Source organism: Rattus norvegicus, chromosome X (assembly GCF_036323735.1).
Source record: "Rattus norvegicus strain BN/NHsdMcwi chromosome X, GRCr8, whole genome shotgun sequence".
Lineage (NCBI taxonomy): Eukaryota > Metazoa > Chordata > Mammalia > Rodentia > Muridae > Rattus > Rattus norvegicus.
The window spans coordinates 96700180-96721004 of NC_086039.1; the positions used below are offsets into that span (position 1 = coordinate 96700180).

Below are 20825 nucleotides of genomic sequence, written 5' to 3' on the forward strand. Positions count from 1 at the left end.
GTGAAGCAAGAGCACATCCCCTGAGGGCCTTCTGCCTAGGGTAGGTGCATTGACCAATACCAGTGAAAGCTGGAACCGGTGGCTCAGCCAGTAAAATGCTCACAAGAATCCTCCTCACTCAGTTTCCCTATCTCTTAAATGGGTTTCTCTCTCTCTCTCTCTCTCTCTCTCTCTCTCTCTCTCTCTCTCTCTCTCTCTCTCTCTCTCTCTCTCTCTCTCTCTCTCTCTCTCTCTCTCTCTCTCCTCTCTGTCAGTCTAGACTAGTTCCGTCCTTTTGGTGCTTGACAACTAGGAAGTGAAATCAGTGCTTAACCACAGTAGAATGTCCTCTGGTAGGCTCCAGTCTTTTCTCCAGGCATGCTCGGTACTCCGGCCCGGTTAGCACTAGGAGTAGGAAGGGCTTTCAACGCCGGCTGGGGCGACCGCCAGCCGGCACTTTGATGAATCACGTGTGTTGAGGCCGTCTTAAAGAGATAGGCACCTACTTTTCCTCCACCCTAAACACCGCCCCGAGGGTGGAGGCGACCGCGGTGATTGCAGCTGCTTAGGGGCAGGGCTTGCCCCAGCGCTGAGTGGTGGTGGCACCGGCGTGGTTTGCGTCGGGGTTGCCTGAGCTTGGGGAGACCCGTTGGCCTGGGAGCGGCTCTTGGCGGGCAACCCTTTCCGTCCGTGGACGCGGGACATCCTGAGCGCTCCAAGGGGTTTTTGCCCTTGAGGAGACTTGGGCTTTCTAGGCGGCAGGTGACAGGGCCGGGGAAAGATGGAGCAGCCCGGGGCGGCGGCGTCCGGAGCTGGAGGCGGAGGCGGCGGCGAGGAACCCGGCGTGGGCCGGAGCAACAAGCGAGGCACGGGGAACCGGGCCGCCAACGAAGAGGAGACGAAAAACAAACCCAAATTGGTAAGTCTTCCCGAAAGCCCCGCTGGCCTCGGGGACCCGAGAGCCCCGGATCGTCCTGCTCCGGGAACACGCCTGGAACCCGGCCACCCACTCCTGGCGGCAACCGCGTACTCGCCGCGCAACTCAGGGAACGGAGACGGCGTGGGAGCGGAAGAGCACTCCTTCTCCACTTAACCCAGCCTTCCCTCGGGTCAGCTTGTGGAGGAGAAAGGCCCCACCCCAACTTGGGGACACCCTGCATCGCGTCCTAGAGTACTGGGGTAGGGCTGTTTGTCTAACTTGTGGGCGCGAACCTTCTTTTCGGGATTCCATTTCCCTCCCACCTCTTGTCAGTTGCTGTTTGGTCCCAGGCAGGGGACACTCCCTCTGCTCCGTTTCGAACACATTGGAGCTCATTAGTAGCTACAGAAACCAAGACAAGCACAACATAAGTTCCCAGGTCCTTTAACTTTGCCAGAAATCTAAGGAAGAGGCGCCTGCGTGCGTTTGCCCCCCCTCCCATGTGCTCACACAAGAAACATTTCTTTGGAAGTCTGGGACTTGGGGGGAGCATGGGAGGAGTTGGAGGCTGGGCGATCTCCCCCCCCCCCCCCCCCGCCCCACTATCCCAACACAGCGTTTCCACTTGGTTGAATGTGCTCAAAAGCAGTTATGTTCCCCATACTTGTCTCACAGTCCTGACAGTGTGATCCTGTAGTAGTTCATTTCCTGCCAAGAGGCAAGAAATCGATGGGGCCTGGTATTGGGTTGGGAAATACTGGGGTTTCTTCAACTCATCAGTTAAAAGGGTTCCTCTTTTGGTAAACTTTCTAATTTCAGTGGCAGGAGGAGAAATGAGTTTCCTGCACAGATTCAGCCAACAAACTTTTTAGCCTCTCCTGAGCCTTTTGAACAGTAGAATCCTACTCCACATCCCAAATACAAGCCAAGCGTTGCTTGTCTAAATTTCAGTTGTAAGCAACAACTTGATTATAATAGAAGAGAGGGTGAGACTGTGACATGCAACTCAAACCATTTCCTGTGGCATCTGGCCATTTGGTCTGGACTTGCACTTCTCTTTTGGCTCCTGTTTACTTTCCTGTTACTGACTGTCCATATGGGAGACAGGGCTCAAATATTAGGACATATGAAATCTTCCATTATGTGCGAAAGGACTTGGGCTAGAGTAATATTACTACTTTAAAATCTCATCAATTCCATACAAAACCTGAGACAAATCTAGAAATCACTTGCCTAATGTGTCCTATTCCCCCAAGTATTTACAAATAAAGAAACCGAGTCACAGCTTTTTTTTGACGTATCTGCAATATTTATGACAGTTACGTGTGTGCCTCCACCTTCATGGATTCAAGAAGACAGTTCTGAGTTTATTGCTAGAGTTGAATGTATTTTAAGTTTTTATTTTCCCTTTTTGAGATAGGGTATTTCTATGAAGTCCTGCCTGTTCTCGAACATGCTATGTAGATCACGATAACCTTGAACTCACAAAGATCCTACGTGAACTTCCTGATTGCATGAGTCACCATGCCCAGCCAAGCAGTCAAAGCTTTGGTGTGACTTTGAAATGTACTAGTTTGTGGTAAAAGAGTGAGCCTACTTCTGCCCCCCCCCCCACTTGGCCCAGTATAAACTGTAGTAAAAAGCTTAAACTTAAAATCTAAGGGATAGTTTCCATAAACAAGTTTATACATCTAGCAAGAATCTCCTAGTTTTCAGTATACTAAAGGAAAAGCATTTTTCTGTATTAGTAATAACATCTACTCTTTGGCTGTTTGCCCTATTTCTTTTATGTTTTACTGGATTTGACAAGGTAACTAGGTGATTGTGAGATAGTATCACTTTCAGTTCCAAGCTAACTAACGTCACTGTTCCGTAGTGAATATAACTTGATACAACGAAGTATTGTAACTCAGAGCATAATACCAACATGAATTTTCATTTTTTCTACTCAAGTATAACTTGATCTTTATAAGATTTCTAGAAGCCAATGTGTCACAGCTAATAAAAACAGGAATTGAATATGGCTCATTTTAAGGCAATCAGTTTGATCAAACAATAAAATTAGGTAAACTATTTTTCTAAAGAGCTTACCAGGGATTCTTAAAGTTTTGCAAGTATGGTAAGACCTTTTTGAAAGATTTATTTATTTATTTCATGTATGTGAATACACTGTCACTGTCTTCAGACACACCAGAAGAGGGCATCAGATCCCATTACAGATGGTTGTGAGCTACTATGTGGTTGCTGGGAATTGAACTCAGGACCTCTGGAAGACCAGTCAGTGATATTAATTACTGAGTCGTCTCTCCAGCCCCCTTAGATTGAATTTTAAAACTATTAATGCTATGTATTATGTTTCACTATGATCATTCCAAATTTGGAATGCATATAAAGGAGTTGCTTGTGATTATAAAACAGCCATATGGCAATACAAGTTATTTGTCTGGGTTATTGTATTGTTAGGGGTTAACCATTAAGAGAATCCAGTGTTAGTGCTAGAGAGAGAGAGTTCAGCTGATAAATTGCTTTCATGCAAATATGAGGAACTGAGTTTGAGACCCAGAAATCTAGTATAAAGCCTGTCCTGGCTCTACACATTTGTAATCACAGTGATGTAGGTAGGAAGAGATAGGCAGATCCCTGGGGAGATACAGGCTAGACAGCCTTGTCTAAGCAAAGGGGTCCCAGAATCCTTTGAAACAGATTTTAAAAAAATAAAGTCCCTTGTGATGAATGACGCCAAGATTGATTTCTGGCTTCTATAAGTATGCATATTACATGGAAACACACACACACACACACACACACACACACACACACACACACACGGGAGTGGACTAGATAACAGAGCTAGACAAGAGAACAAGAGCAAGGGGGGGGCATTGTTAAAGTGGAGCTAATATCTTGATCTATCATAAGATGCTGGATATAGAGCAGCTTAACATTTGATGCTTTTTGATTTTTTTCTATATAATTTCTGAAGCTGTTGCTTTTTTAAGTCAGTGAAATTAAGCTAATAACTATAATAGCACATGAACCTTCTGGTTATTATATAACTGACTATTTGGCCATTTTTTTTTTTTTACAATTGGATGATTTATGGTTTTATTTTAGGTAAAGAAATTCTGACCCTAATGGTTTTATGTACATACCATGTTTACCATGTTTATAACTTCCAAGTTCAGTTAAACGAAGCTGCTCATAGTCAGGCCAGGTATAATGGTGCATACCTGTATCCCCAGCACTCTTCAAATAGGAACATTCCTCATTTGAGGCTAGCCTGGGCTACATGGTAAGATCTTGTCTCAAAAAAAAAAATCTTCTAGTCTAGTGAAGCAGAGAAGGGAGTTAATTATATAAGAGTGTTACAAAAATGCCCCAGAGAGGGATTTAAGTCAAATTGAGTTTTGACTTTTTGCGTTTTTTTTTTTTTTTTTTTTTTTTTGAGACAGATTTTCTCTGTGTAGCTCAGGCTGTCCTGGAAGTCACTCTGTGGACCAGGCTGGCCTCACACTCTAAGATCTTCCTGCCTCTACTCCTGAGTGCTGGAATTTAAGGTGTGTGCTACCAGCTAAAGTAGATTTTTAATTTATTTTTATTTTTAATTTATTTTTTAATGTATTTATTTTGTTTCGTGTGTATGGTGTTTTACTTATAGGTATGTCTGTGCACTGTGTGTATGCCTGGTGCCTATGGAGGTCAAAGGAGAGCTTCCCACCCCTGGGAACCAGAGTTATAGACGTTGTGTGCTACTGTATGAGTGCTGAGAGTCAAACCTGTATTCTCTGAAAGAGTAGCCATGCTCTTACTTGCTGAAGCCTCTGTCCAGCACCAAATAGATTCTTGGATGAGGTAAAGAAAGGCTTATAGTAGAAGACCTGTGCACCAAGGTTTGAATAGTGTTTTGTTTGAAGAGAAGGAGGGAAAGGCATTCTAGATCAAAATGGCAACATATACAAATGTAGGTAGGGGTAGAAATACGCTAATAATGAATGTTCAACTAGAGACTAATGACTAAAACAAAAAGCAGCAGGAACAAAATGTTACACATTTTTTTTTAGTGGACCTGGCTATAAAGGGATGGGCTGTGGGTCATAATAGATCTTTGTGTGTCGTGTTGGAATATCCACTTTCCCCCTGAAAGTCAGCATAAGTTGTTGAAGAGATTAAAAAGAGGGAGTTACTTGATTAAATAAGTCTTTCAAAAAAATTAAAAACAATGGAGAATTTCCTGTAAAGGGATGTTGGAATGGAGGAGGAAGGCCAGTCAGGAGGAGCAAACTGACATGGAGTTTGCTACTTAGAGTCCTGGATTCCAGTTGGTGCTCATGTAATCCAGACATCCAAATTTCTTTATCCCTGTCATTTCCATTTCCTCTCCTTCCCAACATGGCTCTCAGTATTCTCACCAAATCAGAAGTATCTTTCTTGTTTGCTTTTAATGAATCCCATAGCTGTCATAGCCCAGCTCCTACCTCAGTGCTCTGTTGCTTCCTTTAAGCCAGTGGTTCTCAACTTTCCTAATGCTGCGATTCTTTAATACAGTTTCCCACATTGTGGTGAACCCCAACTATAAAATTATTTTTGTTGCTACTTTGTAAGTATAATTTTTCTACTGTTATGAGTTATAATATGAATATCTGATATGTAGGATAATCAGAGTTTTGACCCCTGTGAAAGGGTTAGTTGAACCCAAAGGGGTTGCATGACCCACAGGTTGAAAACTACTGCTTTAAACCTTCATTGGTTGTTTCACCTTACTGAGGGCTGAACGTCTTCTGAACATTTAGCTGTCATGAATTTTAATGTTATGTACCAATTTGCTTTCCAAAGATTTTGAAGTGTTTCTGGGCATAGCTCCTCTTTTATGTTTATTCTTATAAACCAGTCAATGATAAATAGCTAGGGATATTTGTCTCTAAAGGTCAGGTATATTGGGATTTGCTTTGTTGAAGAGACTTAAAACAAACAAACAAACAAACAAACAAACAAGCAAGCAAACAAACAAACATGTAGTTCTTTTCTTTTTGAGATGTGGTTTCATTTATTCCAGGCTGGCCTTGAACTCCTTATTTAGTTCAAGGTGATCTTGAACTTCTTATCCTTCTACCTCTACTTCACATGCTGAGATTATATGCTTGTATGCTGTATCTGGTTTATGTGATGCTGAGGACTGAACCTAGGATTTCGTATGTTATAGGCAAGCACTCTACCAAAAGAGCAACATCCCCAAACCAAAATTGTTATTATTTACGTGCTATATATTTTGTTAGTATGTACATGTACTTAGTATCAGATGAACTTTCTTGTTTATTCTTCTATATGTCTTTGGGTTTTTTGAGACCCTTGTCTCTCCTGAGACTGGTCAATACTAGATGCTGTCTCCCTCCACATCCTACATATATGGATTATGGCCTGAGCCTGCATGCCTGGTTCCTCTGTCTGTTCTCTGAGTTAGAATTTCAAACAACCTCTTCAAGGGTCATGAGAAACTCCCCTCCCTTTCTTGTTTGTTTAGATTCTTCTGATGTCAGAGCCAAAACTCCCATGCTGTGAGATGGTACTGACATGAGTGAGCCAAGTAACAGATTGCTGTCATTACATGGAGGCTTCAGATTAATCTCAAGTCAATGTGTACTGTAGAGTTAAAAGCTCTGGGTTCCAACGTCCTTTCTGTCTTTTATTTGTTTGTGATCTCTGATGAGCATTAATACAAGAAAATTGAGCACTTTAATTAATTTCTGCCAGTCAGAGATATGGCTTCCTTCCTACATTGCTTGTTTGATTTTTGAGACATGGTCTTATAACCTTGTTGCCCAGGTTATCTTTTAACTCCTAACCTCAGGTGATCCTCCTGTCATAGGTTCTTCAGTAGCTGGAACTAAAAAACATACTGTCAGACAAGATGGCTTAGATAAAATACAGTAAACATTAAGAACACATTTAGGAAATTGTATAAAGTTACAGAAAAATTATATTACTGTTAGTCTGTACTATTGCCTGAATTAAATGTGATTATAGAATTGGGGCATAGTTCCATGGTAGAGTGCTTGCCTGGAATTGATAATGACCTGAGGTCAATCCCCATTTTTAGAAAAAAATGTGTTTGTGGTTGTTGAATTTCATGTCTGTTTTGCAATTTGAAATCCCTAAGATTTTTATTGTACAAAATGCTATAATCGGGTGTGTTTTAATTGATTCCTTGTTCTCTTCTCCAATTCCCTTTGTTTTTGAAGCATCACATATTCTGTCAGTCCTTTTACTAATGAGCTTTTTATCTGAGTGATTGTAGATGTGAGCTTAACTTTTGTTCACTCTATTTTCTACTACTATTTAATTTTAGATTCATTTATTTTATGTGTGTGAATGTTTTTTGCTTGCATGTATGCGTGTGCATCATGTGTGTGTCTGATATGAGTACATGTCAGAAGAGAGCATTAAATCCTTTGCAACTGGAGTTTCTTACGGTTATTTTAAGTCATCATGTGGGTTCTAGGAACTGAGGACCTTGCAAGAACAATAAGTACTTTTAACCACTGAGCCATCTCTCCAGCCCACACTCTAAATTTTTAAAGAACATGTCTACCATTTTTTTTGAATTGATCAATTTCAGGCATTTAAATTTTTTGTTAAAAAAATTTAGTAGGTATGACATTCTGTCTTGTCAGGGAGCTTAGTGATGTTGTACAAATAAGGAAACTGAGTCATTCAGGTGTTATGGGGACTGACTTAGAAAGAAGTTTAAAAGCTATCATCTCTATTGTAGAAGTTATCTATAGCACTGAGTCATTATGCTTCAGGGACTCTTAAAAGTAAAAAGTTATTCAATCTCTCATTTCTTTTGTTCCTTCTGAACAATTTATAATTATAATCCTCTTAGATTTCACTAGAAGTACTAAGAACTTTGCCAGTAACAACATGTCACAGAAGTGAAATCTTACTCATTTCTAACCTGATCTCAAACAGACTGTAAAAACCAAGATGCTCTGAAAAGAGTATATAATAATGTATGCTAAATTTATATGAATCAGCATATCTGATGAATATAATACTAGATAGCCGTAGCACCGAAATGGTTATTAATGAAGGCCCAGATTTCCCTCACTCTAAGTTCCTTCTGCCAGATTTGTGGTATGTATTACATTTTCTTTTTCTGAAGACAGAAAAGGCAAGGATGATGCTTAAGTGACATAAAAGCATTGCTGTAATCTTGCAACCTAACTTGGCCACATACTGGCGATACTCACTTTGTACGACAGCTCACAATTGGTCCATGTAAAGACTGATATATGTTTTCATACGGTTGTTTGTTGTGAACTTCATGAATATAAAGACATGTATTCTCTGTGGTTTGAAACTTCTTACCTGAACATGCTGAATCTGATTTACTATCAAATGATACACTTTGACCATAGTTTTATTAAAGAGAACCTTAAGTGAATCTGGATATTTTCATGTGAGGTGGCCTGGGGAAGAAGATATTAACACCTTCCTTGTGAAAGAATGTAGAAAACACAATTTTTAACTCATTGCCATTTGCACCATTTTTTGTTTAGTAAAGATTTTATTCAACTGCTCTGGAAAGAGGGCACTACTACATTACTCCCCAAAATAGATTAGTAAATTAGACACCCATTTCTATCATTCATACTTCACAAAGTGGTGCATTTCATAAGTGAGACACTTCTAATTGATATGGACTCAACACAGAACTAAGAAGAAATTAGTCTCATTCAGAAATGGCCATTGACTCAGTCACTAGTAATTCTGGTGCTTACCTGAGGAATCAGGGCGTTGATTACAGTCCTTTATTTTGAATGAGTATATATAGCTCAAGCTGGCCACAAACTTTCTATGTAGTTGAGGGTAACCCTGAACTTCTGATCCTTCTGCCTCTGCCTCTTGAATGGAATTACTGCCATGCTCATTCCTGGGGCATTGGGGATTAAGCCTATGGCTTCATGCATGGTAGGTGAACATTATATCACCTGAGCTACCTCCTCAGCCCACAACTCTTCTTTAAAAAGCTATCCCTTGTATTAGTTGCCTGATAAACATGTTTTGATAAGTGTCTGTTCAAAATTTTGAGGAATTTTCAATGTACCCATACTTAATTGGTCTCTATCAGGAGAAAGGTAAGTTTAGTTGAAGTGTTTAAAACATTTCAAAAATACTAAACAGAGACTATGCCATGATGAACTACCACTTAATTATTGCCCAGATAGAGCACTTCTATAAAATTTCAGAATTTATCTTCTCTGACTTGGTTTTTCCCTTTCCAAATAGGAGACTACAGAACTTTAGCTGACACTTCAGATAATATGTTAGTTTACATGTACAGACTTCAGTGTGCATTTCTAAAAATTACTGACTTCTTAAAAGCAATTGCTATATTACTGCCACATCTTTAAAAACTAACACATTTCTTGGTATCATCTAATGTTCAACCCATAATCAACTATTCCCAAAATAATTTGATTTTAATCTAATGTGTGTGTAATTAATGTATAGGACACTAAACTCCTCAAAGAAATATACTTTTAAATAATGTCAAAACCATGTTTAAAGTTACTTCACATAAATTTTTATCTAAGTTAATTTCACATTTGTCTGTTATTCTGTAAAAGTATCTATGAGAGGTATCTGTACAAGTGTGGGTAACCTGTTTGGAATAGATACTCTGTACCATAGAAAATAGACTAAATTTAGATTTCTGACTTTACTTTCTTCATTTTGTAATTCGTGAAGTGAAGTTTATATAGAAAATTTTTTCTGCTAGAGAAATGCTATAGATAGTTGGGCAAATAGGAGAATATTCTTGAATTCTATGGATATAAAATATGTGTAGAACCTTTACATGCACCCACCACCACCACCACCACCACCACCACCACCACCACCACCACCACCACCATAACAACAACAACAACAGCTAAAGTATGTATCCCCAAATACATGCCAATTTGGCACTTCAGATAGCTTTCTTTGATATTTAGCCATACTGATATACTCTAGAAGTGTATCTAGTTGACTGGGTCAGTGAACCTTTGCCAGATACTCTGAATTAGCATCTTTTTACTTAGATATTAGGAGTTATACTTGCAAACCTGGTTCTATTAACGAGGTGATGGAGTTGCAGATGGGTGGACTCAATAAACATCAGAAATCAACTTGCCTAGTTTCCCTACAAATTGTTTTAAGAAATATTGTAGCCAGTACTCTTTAGATACCAGTTTAGTGCTGTTACAGTGCTGAAAAGCAATGAGAATATAATTTTTCTAACTTTGTAGGCTTAAATAAGTTTAGTCTAGTAATCTGGGTTTCCTCGTAACCTTCTTATATTTTTGGTTGTGAGCCTAGCCTTTAACGGCTGAGCCATCTCTCCAGCCCCCTCGTAACCTTCTTGAATGAGTAGTTGCTGATCCAGTCAAGTGGGTGATTTTCCTCTAAACACATAATTGAGTGATAATTGTTGGAGCTCCATAGACAGCTAGCATTTTCTCCTTTTGTTTTGCTTAAGGGAAGGAAAGATATGGATGTGTTGTTTTATGTGCTTTGAAATTAATCACTGGTAAAATCTGAAATGTTTAATAGCATATTAAGCTAGCTTGGGCTATTGAGGAAGGTTCTATATTGCAGATAGCAAGACATTTTGCATTTATATCTTGACCTTTAATAACATGTATTGTATAATAGAGCAATGTCATTATGTGTGTTGGGTCTTACACAAGGGTATAAGACTATGGAGATCACACCATTTGCCAACATATGAAGATAACAAGGCTCTGTCTTTCTGGAGTATTTTTGTACTTCACACAAACTTCTTATATAGGTTAGGTGATGCATGTCATGTTTATATCTCGCAGGACTTTCAGAAAGCAGAGGGCATGATTGAATGACTCATTTAGAATAGTTTTTTTATTATACATTAGTTTTAGTTATACAAGTTTTTATGTTTGTATGTGCTCATGAGTGTGTTGGATCCCTGGGGATGGAATATAGGCATTGTAAGCTGCCAGTTGTGGTGCTAAGAACCAAACTTGGGTCTCTTGGAAGACTAGTAAGTTGTCTTAACTGTTGAGCCATCTCTCTAGCCTTTTGAATAGGTATATTTCATTTGTCATTCATTTTGATCATAATGTTACATTTATATGTATGCAATGTAATGCCCTATACCTGACTACGTTTGGTTTTGAATTCTAGAATCCCAAATGTGGATGGCCATGTTATTGAGGACCTAGGCTCAAGGTTCAACTAAGGCTCTGCTCTTTCTGTAGTCCTTCCAGTGAATTTCTTGACATTGTTTTTTTCAAGGAGCTTTACATAGTCACAGATCATATGGATAAGACTGTACTTTTCTGAGGTTTGTACTATAACTTGAATATATTTTCATTTACATCAGCCGTGATACAAGGCGAGAACAAACAGAATGTTAAGATGGGTTTGGCAGAGACATGGCTTCTCATAATATGCTCTGCAGTCTGGTACCTTCCATTATGAAATCAATGTTTTCTAGAAGAGTCAGTGTGTATATAACACATTTGTGATTGAATATAACCTTCCTTAGGTTGCCCTCACAGATTGTCATTGGTACTACAGTAGCTTACATCCCACCCCCTTTGGTGAATAGCTAGTGGTCTTTAAATCGGAGAACAAATTTACTATGCCAAAAAAGGGCCTGGATTTTCTCCATGTTGTGCTTGTGTGGTTCAGATTTTTCATGTATTTGCTTTACTAAAGCAGTGTGTACCTATGTTCTGTGCTCTCTAAATTCTTACACTTACGAAGTACAGCCTATACTTGCTCTATGAAACTATTTTCAGATGCTCTTGTGAATTTTTGTGAGATCCAAGCCCTCCATTTCTATATAAGGCAAGTTGTCCTGAGACTACATCCCACATTTTAAGTAGCCGTGTCTCTGTATCAAATGAAATGAGGTTTCAGTTATAACTGAATGTAGGGATTGTACAGGGCTATAAGTCCAGTTTTCCATACTTGTCCTTCCAGTTTGGTTCTAGCTAATTATGGATCAAGGTATGCTATTGAATTACATGGCTTTTAACTCCTTCCTTTCCTTAACAGAATCAGTTGTCATTTGAATGTTTCTAATGCCGAAGGGATCATATTCCTGGTCATGTTTATTAGTTGTTTTTTGAAGAATATCAATGTAGAAAAATTATCATTAAATATTAAATCAGTTGTTGACTATGTCACATATTTTTGTAATAGTATTTTTCATTCATACTTGTCACCAACCATGTTTCAGGAACTAGTAGAAACTGCACTTTTTTTAAATTTTAGCACACTGGTATGAGTTTTTAAGGATCTGTGAGTTAAGTAGGATATCTATGGCATTCTAGTATTTAAAAAAAACCTTGTTTTTGGATATTTGAGGAGACTTCCTAGAAATTAACTAACATGAAAATATATTTGTGGGCACATCATTTATTTATTCTTCTAGCTGTCAGTTTATCCTATACAACGAAGGGATAGAAATAGATGATCTGCATGGGTATCATTCAGCTGCTACTTATTAAGGGTCAATGATTATTTAGAGCTGTAATGAGTCTGCCTTAACACAAATACATGACATCTATATTTCAGAATAAAAGTGGAAATTATGATAAATCATTTTTGGCTGATTATTAAAAACTGAATATCCTAGCTGACTTTATAGTTTTGTCTCTGGAATCTGAGTTATTCTAGTCCAGTGAACACTGTGGCAACACTGTTTCAATCCATGTGTTTTCCTCTAGAGAGTATTTGCTTCGTTCTAGGTCATTCTAATCATTGACCCAGTTTTGTGTTTCAATAACCAAATACTCAGGCTACCTAATGATAATTCAGGGATACTCAATGTCATAAGTCTGGTTGCTTTTCTGGGCTTCTAGCATGCATTTGTGAAGAACCATACAAAACAGACTGGGGAAATGATGTGTCAGTTAGGAGCACTGAATTTTGCCAAGGACTGTCCTGACATTCAGTGCCTTCTTATGGCCTCTTTGACCACTTGTACTCATGTGCACATACCATCCCATGCATACAATTAAAAATCAATATACTGTCTACCCACTGTTCCTATTTCACAGATGATGCAGGTTACCTAGGACTTCTAAGTAAGAGACAAAGAATACTGTCATTGGAAGAGTAGCAATATGTCAGCACAATACTCAGGTTCACCATAATCTTAAGTTCTACAGGTAGACTTGGGTGATTGGTAGAGGTACTTGGTTGTGCTACAGCAAGGGAACACTAAGCTTGAGGGATTTGTCACGTTAATAGTGACAAGCACACAGCCTGGTCTTTGCTAAGATTAGGAGCTGTTACCTCCGTCTGAAAATCACTTGTTACAAACAAAGCCCTAGGAAATAGCCTGTAAAAATGTAGCAGCACCTTTCAGTCTTGACATACCCAGCAATAATGTACAAGGATGCTCTAGGATTGATGGTGGATTGTCTCCCTCTGAATATTAACACATTTTATCCTGACAGACATTAGTTTGTTGATAACAAGAAAGGCTCAGAGCAGCTAAGTGACTTGCCTGAGAATCTTCAGCAGTGAACTTGGCATTTAGGAACAATGTGATTATAAAAATCTGTTTTAACCCACCATTTTGTATACTGCCTAAGTGCCTAAACCTCAGTGTTGCTGTAAATTAACCAGAAGACCTAATAGTCCTGTGGACTGGTAATGTAGACCTTATGCTTATGTATAGTTTAGAAGACAGAGTTCAGGGACTGTTTGTTTCAATGTAACTGAAATATCCCAAGTTAAAATTCTTTGAATTGCTGCCATGAAATAGTGGAAAAAAATATGTGCCCATTTACAAAAGCCCCGTGGGCACAGAAGGGAAGTGGCTGTGGATTTTAAGGCTACACAGTCCTTAAAAATAGCAGTTTGGGTAGTTTGACCTTTATTACATAATTTCTGGCTCACCCCAAGGCTTGCTGGGCTCTACTCCTCTCACTGATGGTGATACATCACCTTTCATTCTCCTCATTTGTACGTTTGTGCTTTCTAACAGAATACAACAGATTACACAGCAAGTGCTATTGCATTTTTTGCACTTCCCTCCCTTCCCCATTCTCTGTTTGTTTGTGAACTTTTGTGTGAGGCAAAACTGCTTTGGAAAACTAATGCTGTCTCCTGTTACACAAGTACATGATATGCATTGTTTCTTGATTAGGGAAGTGCCAAGAACCACCTACCTTGTCCTGCTGTTTCCTGTGTCTGCTTTGCCTAAAGATTGGCTGCTATAAAAGTGTGGCATAGTCAGCCAACTGCAATCTTTTTTAAATTAGTCTGCAGAAAGTGTTGTGACAAACTATTTTCGCATTGCTGTGTGCCTACTACTAGGGACCTCAACTGTGGGCTGAAACGGCAAATAATATGAGAGTGCATCATGTAGTTGGGGTTCTATTTGCCTCAGCTTTAAGCATCTTCCCTACCAAGAGAAAAGAGTGCCTTTAATATTAAAAACTATAATAGGTAAATTATGTCATGAGTGGTTCACTGTATGCCTAGAGCCTGCAGTCAAGCTATTTCACACTTATGATCACTATTAAAAAAATTAATGAGACATAATATTTATGCATTTTTATGGGAGCCCTATGGTAATTTGACACTTACTCACTAATGTTAATGAGGTAAGTTTCCATGTTGGATCTTCTCATACAACTTTTTACCATACTTGAAAGAGAAGAATAAACATGATTAAAGGGCTAGTAATTAAGCAGATAAAAATTTTTATTAAAGTCCTATTTTTCCATTCTTCAAAATCCATGTATATTAGTTACTTTTCTTTTGCCATGACAGAGGTACCTTACAGAATAAAGTGTTTATTTGGCCTTTTGGTTCTAGGAATGTAAGGTCCTTCCTGGCAGGGAGGCACGGCTACAAGCAGCATGCGTGTAGTCTGAAGCATGCATCTGGGAGCTCACATCTTCCAGTGCAAGCAGAAAGCAGGAGAGCAAACTCTAAGTGGCTCACAGTTTTCACTTTCTAAAAGTGATCATCCCGTGTGACTTCCTCAATCAAGGAAACCTCTGGAAACTCCCTAAACAGTGCCACAAATGTTCGAATGCTGGAGATGGATATGCGGGGGTGCCCAGTTTTGACCCACCACAGCATGATAGTTGCTGATATTATTTTATTTTTGGCTTCATCAAACCCAAATAACTGTGTTACGGATAAGTATACCCTCTATCTCTATAAGTTTATCCCCTGCCCCACCCCCTTTTAGACCAGTGGTTCTCAGCGTAAGACAGTTTTAATTCCCAAGAAACGTTTAATAATTTCTGGAGACATTTTTAGAGTTTAGAGTTTGGAGACAGTGTTACTAGTATATACCATAGATGATGATTTAGTATCCTACAATTCCTAGGACATGCCCTCTATACAAAGAAGTACTCAACCCAAAATGTCAAGGTTGAGATAGATTGGCTGGGCTGGAAGACCTTGCTCTAGCTCTTCTTTCTTTTCCTCTAGATAGTGTGGAAAACTCCTGTTGGTACTCAGATATTCTCCCTTTCCATTGAATCTCCTGCCCTGTATTGACACAGGAGGTCATCCCTGTTTTCAAGAAGCATCATTTATGTCACTGGCTGTCATAACTTGTATTTTTATCTTCTTCCTTTCTGCTAATAAAAACCTGCAGGACTGCACTATTATCAAATATGATTGTACTTCTTATCACTTAACACACTTCTGACAACTAAGGAAAATGTGTGTTCTCCTAATATGTTTAAAAGGTAATTTTCATTTCGCTTATTCATTGAGGCATTGCTACTTCTCGATGCTGCTCATATTTAACTCATCATCTATGTTGCTCTTATTTGTTTACTTGAGATGTGGGCTTCCCATGTAGCTCAGGCTTGCCTTGAACTTACAGTCTTCCTGCTTCAGCTTCTTGAATGCTGGTATTACTTGTGTGTGCCACCACAGTTGGAGAGCTGTATGTATACTGTACTTTGTGACACAGACTTCTGATACCGTCTGCCTCTCAACTTGTTAACTTCTGAAGTTCTGGTCTTTCCTCTGGCTTTACAGATTTCTCACTGTTTATCATCTCTACATACAGTTCAGGCAACAGTATTTGTCTTCAAATACCACAGCATGTAGCTGATGCCAAACTTCTCTACTGACATTACCTTGGTAAGCTGAGGGCTTTCTCCAGGATGTGCTTTGGTTTGGCTAAACACATTTTAAAAAGCAAAATACTTTATGGGAGTATTCATTTTAATATTCTTCTTTGCAGGAAAAATGAAAATCAACTATCCTCTCACATGGTAATTATCAAGTTTACCTTTCAGGTTGAGGTTTATCCTTGCCTCTCTTATCACTAGACTGTATTTTTTTATTATTAGCTACTGACTGACCTTTATGATTTCTGTTCAATTGGATCAAGGTTAACTTTCCTATTTGGCTAATGAAAGTCATTGACTACTTTGTATTCAACTCACCAGAACCAAGGCTACTTTGTATTTGAGGATAATATTAAGCACCTAATTCCTTTTCCGTTTTTACCTTTGTTTAATTGAAACTATACACTGCATCATCTCACCTATTTACTTTAACCTCTCCTGCTACCCTTTTATTCTTTCCTTGTGGGTTCTAAATAGTTTCCATCCATTTCTTTATGTAATCATTAAACTGTTTTTACCTGCTGAAAGATGACATGACTTCCTTCACCTTCAACCTTCAATCTCATTTTTGCAGCAGGCACAGCCACACTAACTTGTGCTTTTTATAAATGTACATTACCATGTATAATCATTTGTGTACATCCTCTCCTATCTATGCATGAGGTAACATGCTGAGGACATAAGTACAGTTACAAGTGGGTCTTACTCTCGAGAAGCTCATGGGCTATCGAGAGAAGAGGGATAGGTGACTATAAAGTGCACTAATAGGTATGAGCAGAGTGCTGTTTAAAGTGCCACATACTGTGCTTGATAGACACAGAAAAGCCTCTTCAGATGATATGTTTGCTATGGTTTCTGGAGGATGAAGAATAGTGAGGTCAGACTTGATGGGCATTGTCTCTATGTAGGTATGCATGGTGAGCTACTCAGCTGGAAGGATTCTACCTTTGAAATTCTTCTTGTTCAATAATTAATCACATGTAATAAATGTTTTAGAGAAGCCCACCCCAGCAGTAAGATAAGCAAGCATTATTAGATCCAAGATAAACAATTCCCACCTGCTAGGTACACAGAGTTGGAGAATATGATGTTATAAACATTTGGTGCAGGAGAGAGGGTGGTAAATACAGTTGCAGGGGTAAGGGTATTTGGGAACACAGATCAATTTCACTTCAAATGGAATAGTAGGGAAGATAGGGATAAAAAGCTTCTTGAAAAGGACAGAGATTGTTTCTAACAAATGGTGATAGAGTGAGGGAAACATTTCTTTTAATAGGAATGGTATGTGTATCATAGTCAGTGTTAGATTATATATGGGAAGGCATTGAAAAATGGATGGCTTACACATAACAGAATTTATTTTATGTAGTTCTGGAGACTTGAAATCCAGGATCAAGATGCCATCATGACTAGTTTCTGGTAAGGGTCATTTTGTGGTTACACATTGTTCCTTTCTTGTGGCGGCCTCACATGACCAAGAGCTCAGTAATCTCTCATCCAATCCAGAATATCTTTGAAAGGCTCCAGATCCTTCCTAGTACCATTATATCAGAGGAACACATTTTAATCTGTGAATCTTCAGGAAACACTTTGAATATGCAACAAGGCAAAATTACAAGGCTGCTAAGAATTAGGGCTTGTTTGAGGAAATATGAGGGAGTTCTGGAAGTCCCAGGCATGTGTGTAAGAGTAGCTGATATCAAGATAGGGGGACTGTGGCTCAACCACAGTGACCATCAGATGCTTACTCAAACAGTTTCTGCTCCTTCCTGTAAACTGGGAAGAGTGAGCAAGGGAGTTGGGGGATAGAGCTTACAATGTGATTGGAACTGATTGGTGCTTGTAATTATACCATACTCTAGAGTTTTGGTAATTGGAAATATCATGAAGTCTGAACTCTTGTTAAAACTACGTCGTAATTGCCTTGTTTGCAGTGTAAATATAGAGCATCCATTAATTTTGATACCCTTTGGAATGCTTTAATTTGACAGATTTGAACCTGTGAAATTAAATACGTACTGTAAATAGCATACAAGCACTTTGATGACTTAGTTTTGTAGCAAGTTAATTGGCCCTTTCTCCTACCCCACTCTTCTGTAGCTGTGTTCCTCTCAAGATTGTGTTGTTCTAAGTCAAGCTCTTGTTATTTCTCCCCTACAAACAGATACTGGCTTAAAGGTCACGTAACTTACATTACAGGACTCTTGTTGTCAAACCAAATATGCAATGTCTTGGCTGGATTACAGCCTTAGAATCTTAGAAATATTCCAAGAGAAGCTGTAAGATTTGTGACATGTGTAACTGGGCAAAGATAGCCTCACTAAACTACTTCCATTTTCATATGTGCACCACCTAGCACAAAGTAAGTTAACTTAGAAACAATCATGGCATAGTAATCTTAGCACTGTCTTGAGCCAAATTCCCCTATTTAAGGCAGTTTAGTTCAACAGGTTAGCTTTTTTATTAAGAGACACTGTCAGTTTAGTTTTATTACTACAGCTTTTAAGACAGGGTAGTTGGCAATTCAGTTCTCATATAAATTTGAGATTAGTGCCATATGAATAGAATTGGTCCAGGATTGTATATAGCTAGGTTATCAAGCAGTGTGTTAATATGTGCTATGAATAGTTTTTATACAAACCTGCCTGTAACACATGAGCTCTACTAATCATAGGTACAGAGGTTATTAATTACATTGTTATGAACATAAAACCTAATCATGTATGTATCTTTATATGTGTATAAATATAGGGGTTATTTTTTTTGATGTATCCATTGTTTCCTTAAAAGTATACTTTTTTTTTGAAATGGGATGAATGGTTGTTTAGTATTTTAGTTTGGTTGAAAGCAAAGACATATAGGCCGATGTTGAATGTTCATAGTATTTTGTATTTGAGTTTGGATATATTATCCATGATGTATTTTACTGAAAATGAGTGATGATTTTTATTTGAAACACTTTGTAGCTTTCAGGACAGGCTATCATGTATGTTGTGAAACATTACAAATTTTTTGCCTTACAAAATTATTTTTAAAAAGCACAGGTCTTTGATACAGGAGTTATCTTGTGCTTGACAACTTTCTCATGTGAGATTTGCAGTTCTTGCTACATTTCCTCCGAGTTTTCTAGGCACAAAGAGTATTACTATAAACGAAGAGGACAGAAACTTCCTGAGTTATAAATACATAAAACACATAGCCATATGACGGCCCTTGAAGAGGGTCTTCCCTGCTGTGTTGAGCCAAAAATACTGCCTGGCCTGTTCTTCCCCTCTTCTTACTGATGTTGCCGTGGGGATTGGAAGCCCGATCATGAGTCACTGTAGTTTCTGTTGTGTTTCTTTTTCAGTGACACCCATATGTGGTGCCATGAATAATATGCTTCTCAAGAATGTCTCTAGCAGGCTGGACTGCATGACTTCATTACCACAGAATTTAGACTGACAGGCAGGAGCTTTTCCTTTGCTAATAGCTTCTCCTCCCGTTTGACTTCCTAGGATGTGTGTGTGTATGTATGTATGTATATATATATATATATATATATATATATATATATATATGTGTGTGTGTGTGTGTGTGTGTGTGTGTGTGTGTATGTAGTTCAGTTTCAAAATACTTTTTAGTACAAGTATTTGTTATACAGAAATTGACAATATTGTATAGAGAATAAAAGTGTGAGTCATTATTTGTTAAGGGCCTTATGAATGGCTGGGATTTAGCCACAGGAAAGATTAATAATTTGAGACAAAATATGCTAGGAACTGAGTCACTAAGAACTTCTTCCTGTGTGTGTGTGTGTGTGTGTGTGTCTGTGTGTGTGTGTGTGTGTGTGTGTGTGTGTGTGACATACATTCAACACTTGCCAAGGGGAAAATACTCACTTAGAATTTCAAAGAAAATACTCAGGCCTTCAGGAAACAATGAATTTTAGTTTGTGCAGTTTCAGAAGTTTCACAAATACTGAATTAAATAAAAGTTTAATGCACAGGTTTGTTTAATTTAAAAAAAATTATACCAGCAGGATAAAATAAAGTAGTAAACAAAATACAGTTGATTCTTAGAACACTACCATAATTTCAATGCTCATTACACTGTTGTTCTTAAATATCCAGTACATTGAACAAAGCCATTTTTAAATACTCCTAACTGGTTTCATATATTTCTTGTTTATGTGCTTATGAATGAAAAGAACTGTTCAGAGTTGAAACAAGTTTAATACTAATTGTACTTTCTTTGGCTCATAATGGATGAGAACAATGAAAGGACTTTAAATATATTAGAAATATAGTGTTTATTTTTCCTACTGCCCTCACTTTTTTTAAAAATTGAATTCCCCTTCATACAGAATTGTTAGCATTGGTATTTGAACTGTCTTGCTTCAATGTCACCAGGAAAGCTAGCTAAAAAATGTAGATCTAGACAAGTGAGGAACCTAATGAATCAGAATTCTGTAGTGTGCGTCTCCATGAATCTTCATTAATTAGGTAATTCTGTATGGACATCCATTAGTGTCACAGACTGTTTGCAAAATGGCAGTCCTGCAAGTCATGTCTAGCCCACTGATTGATTTTGTTTGACTTTCAATCTTGATATTTAAGTTTTACAACCCTTATGAATTGGGAGTTCATATACAAACCAAATTTCTAGCTTCTCTTCAGTCATCAAAGTATGTTTACAGCAAATGGACCCATAGTTCCTCATGGGTTGCCATAATCCACTGTGTCTAAATGAGATCTGAGAATGGGCCATATGCACTAGGGTATATCCCAGCCCCACCCCACCAC

General features: G+C 38.4%; 1 protein-coding gene across 5 annotated transcripts in view; it reads left to right on the forward strand.

Annotated features, from left to right (window-relative positions):
- The first annotated feature begins 355 nt into the window (after nucleotides 1–355).
- Diaph2 (diaphanous-related formin 2) overlaps nucleotides 356–20825 on the forward strand; it is an 827546-nt gene continuing 807076 nt past the window's right edge. For 3 of the 5 annotated variants that reach the window (XM_039100253.2, XM_063280011.1, XM_063280012.1), the window contains exon 1: nucleotides 356–898. In XM_039100253.2, coding sequence (XP_038956181.1) covers nucleotides 761–898 — 138 coding nt within the window. In that variant the 5' untranslated portion in view covers nucleotides 356–760. The remainder of the gene's footprint in view (nucleotides 899–20825) is intronic. The other 2 variants (XM_039100252.2, NM_001427378.1) reach the window with 2 other exon arrangements.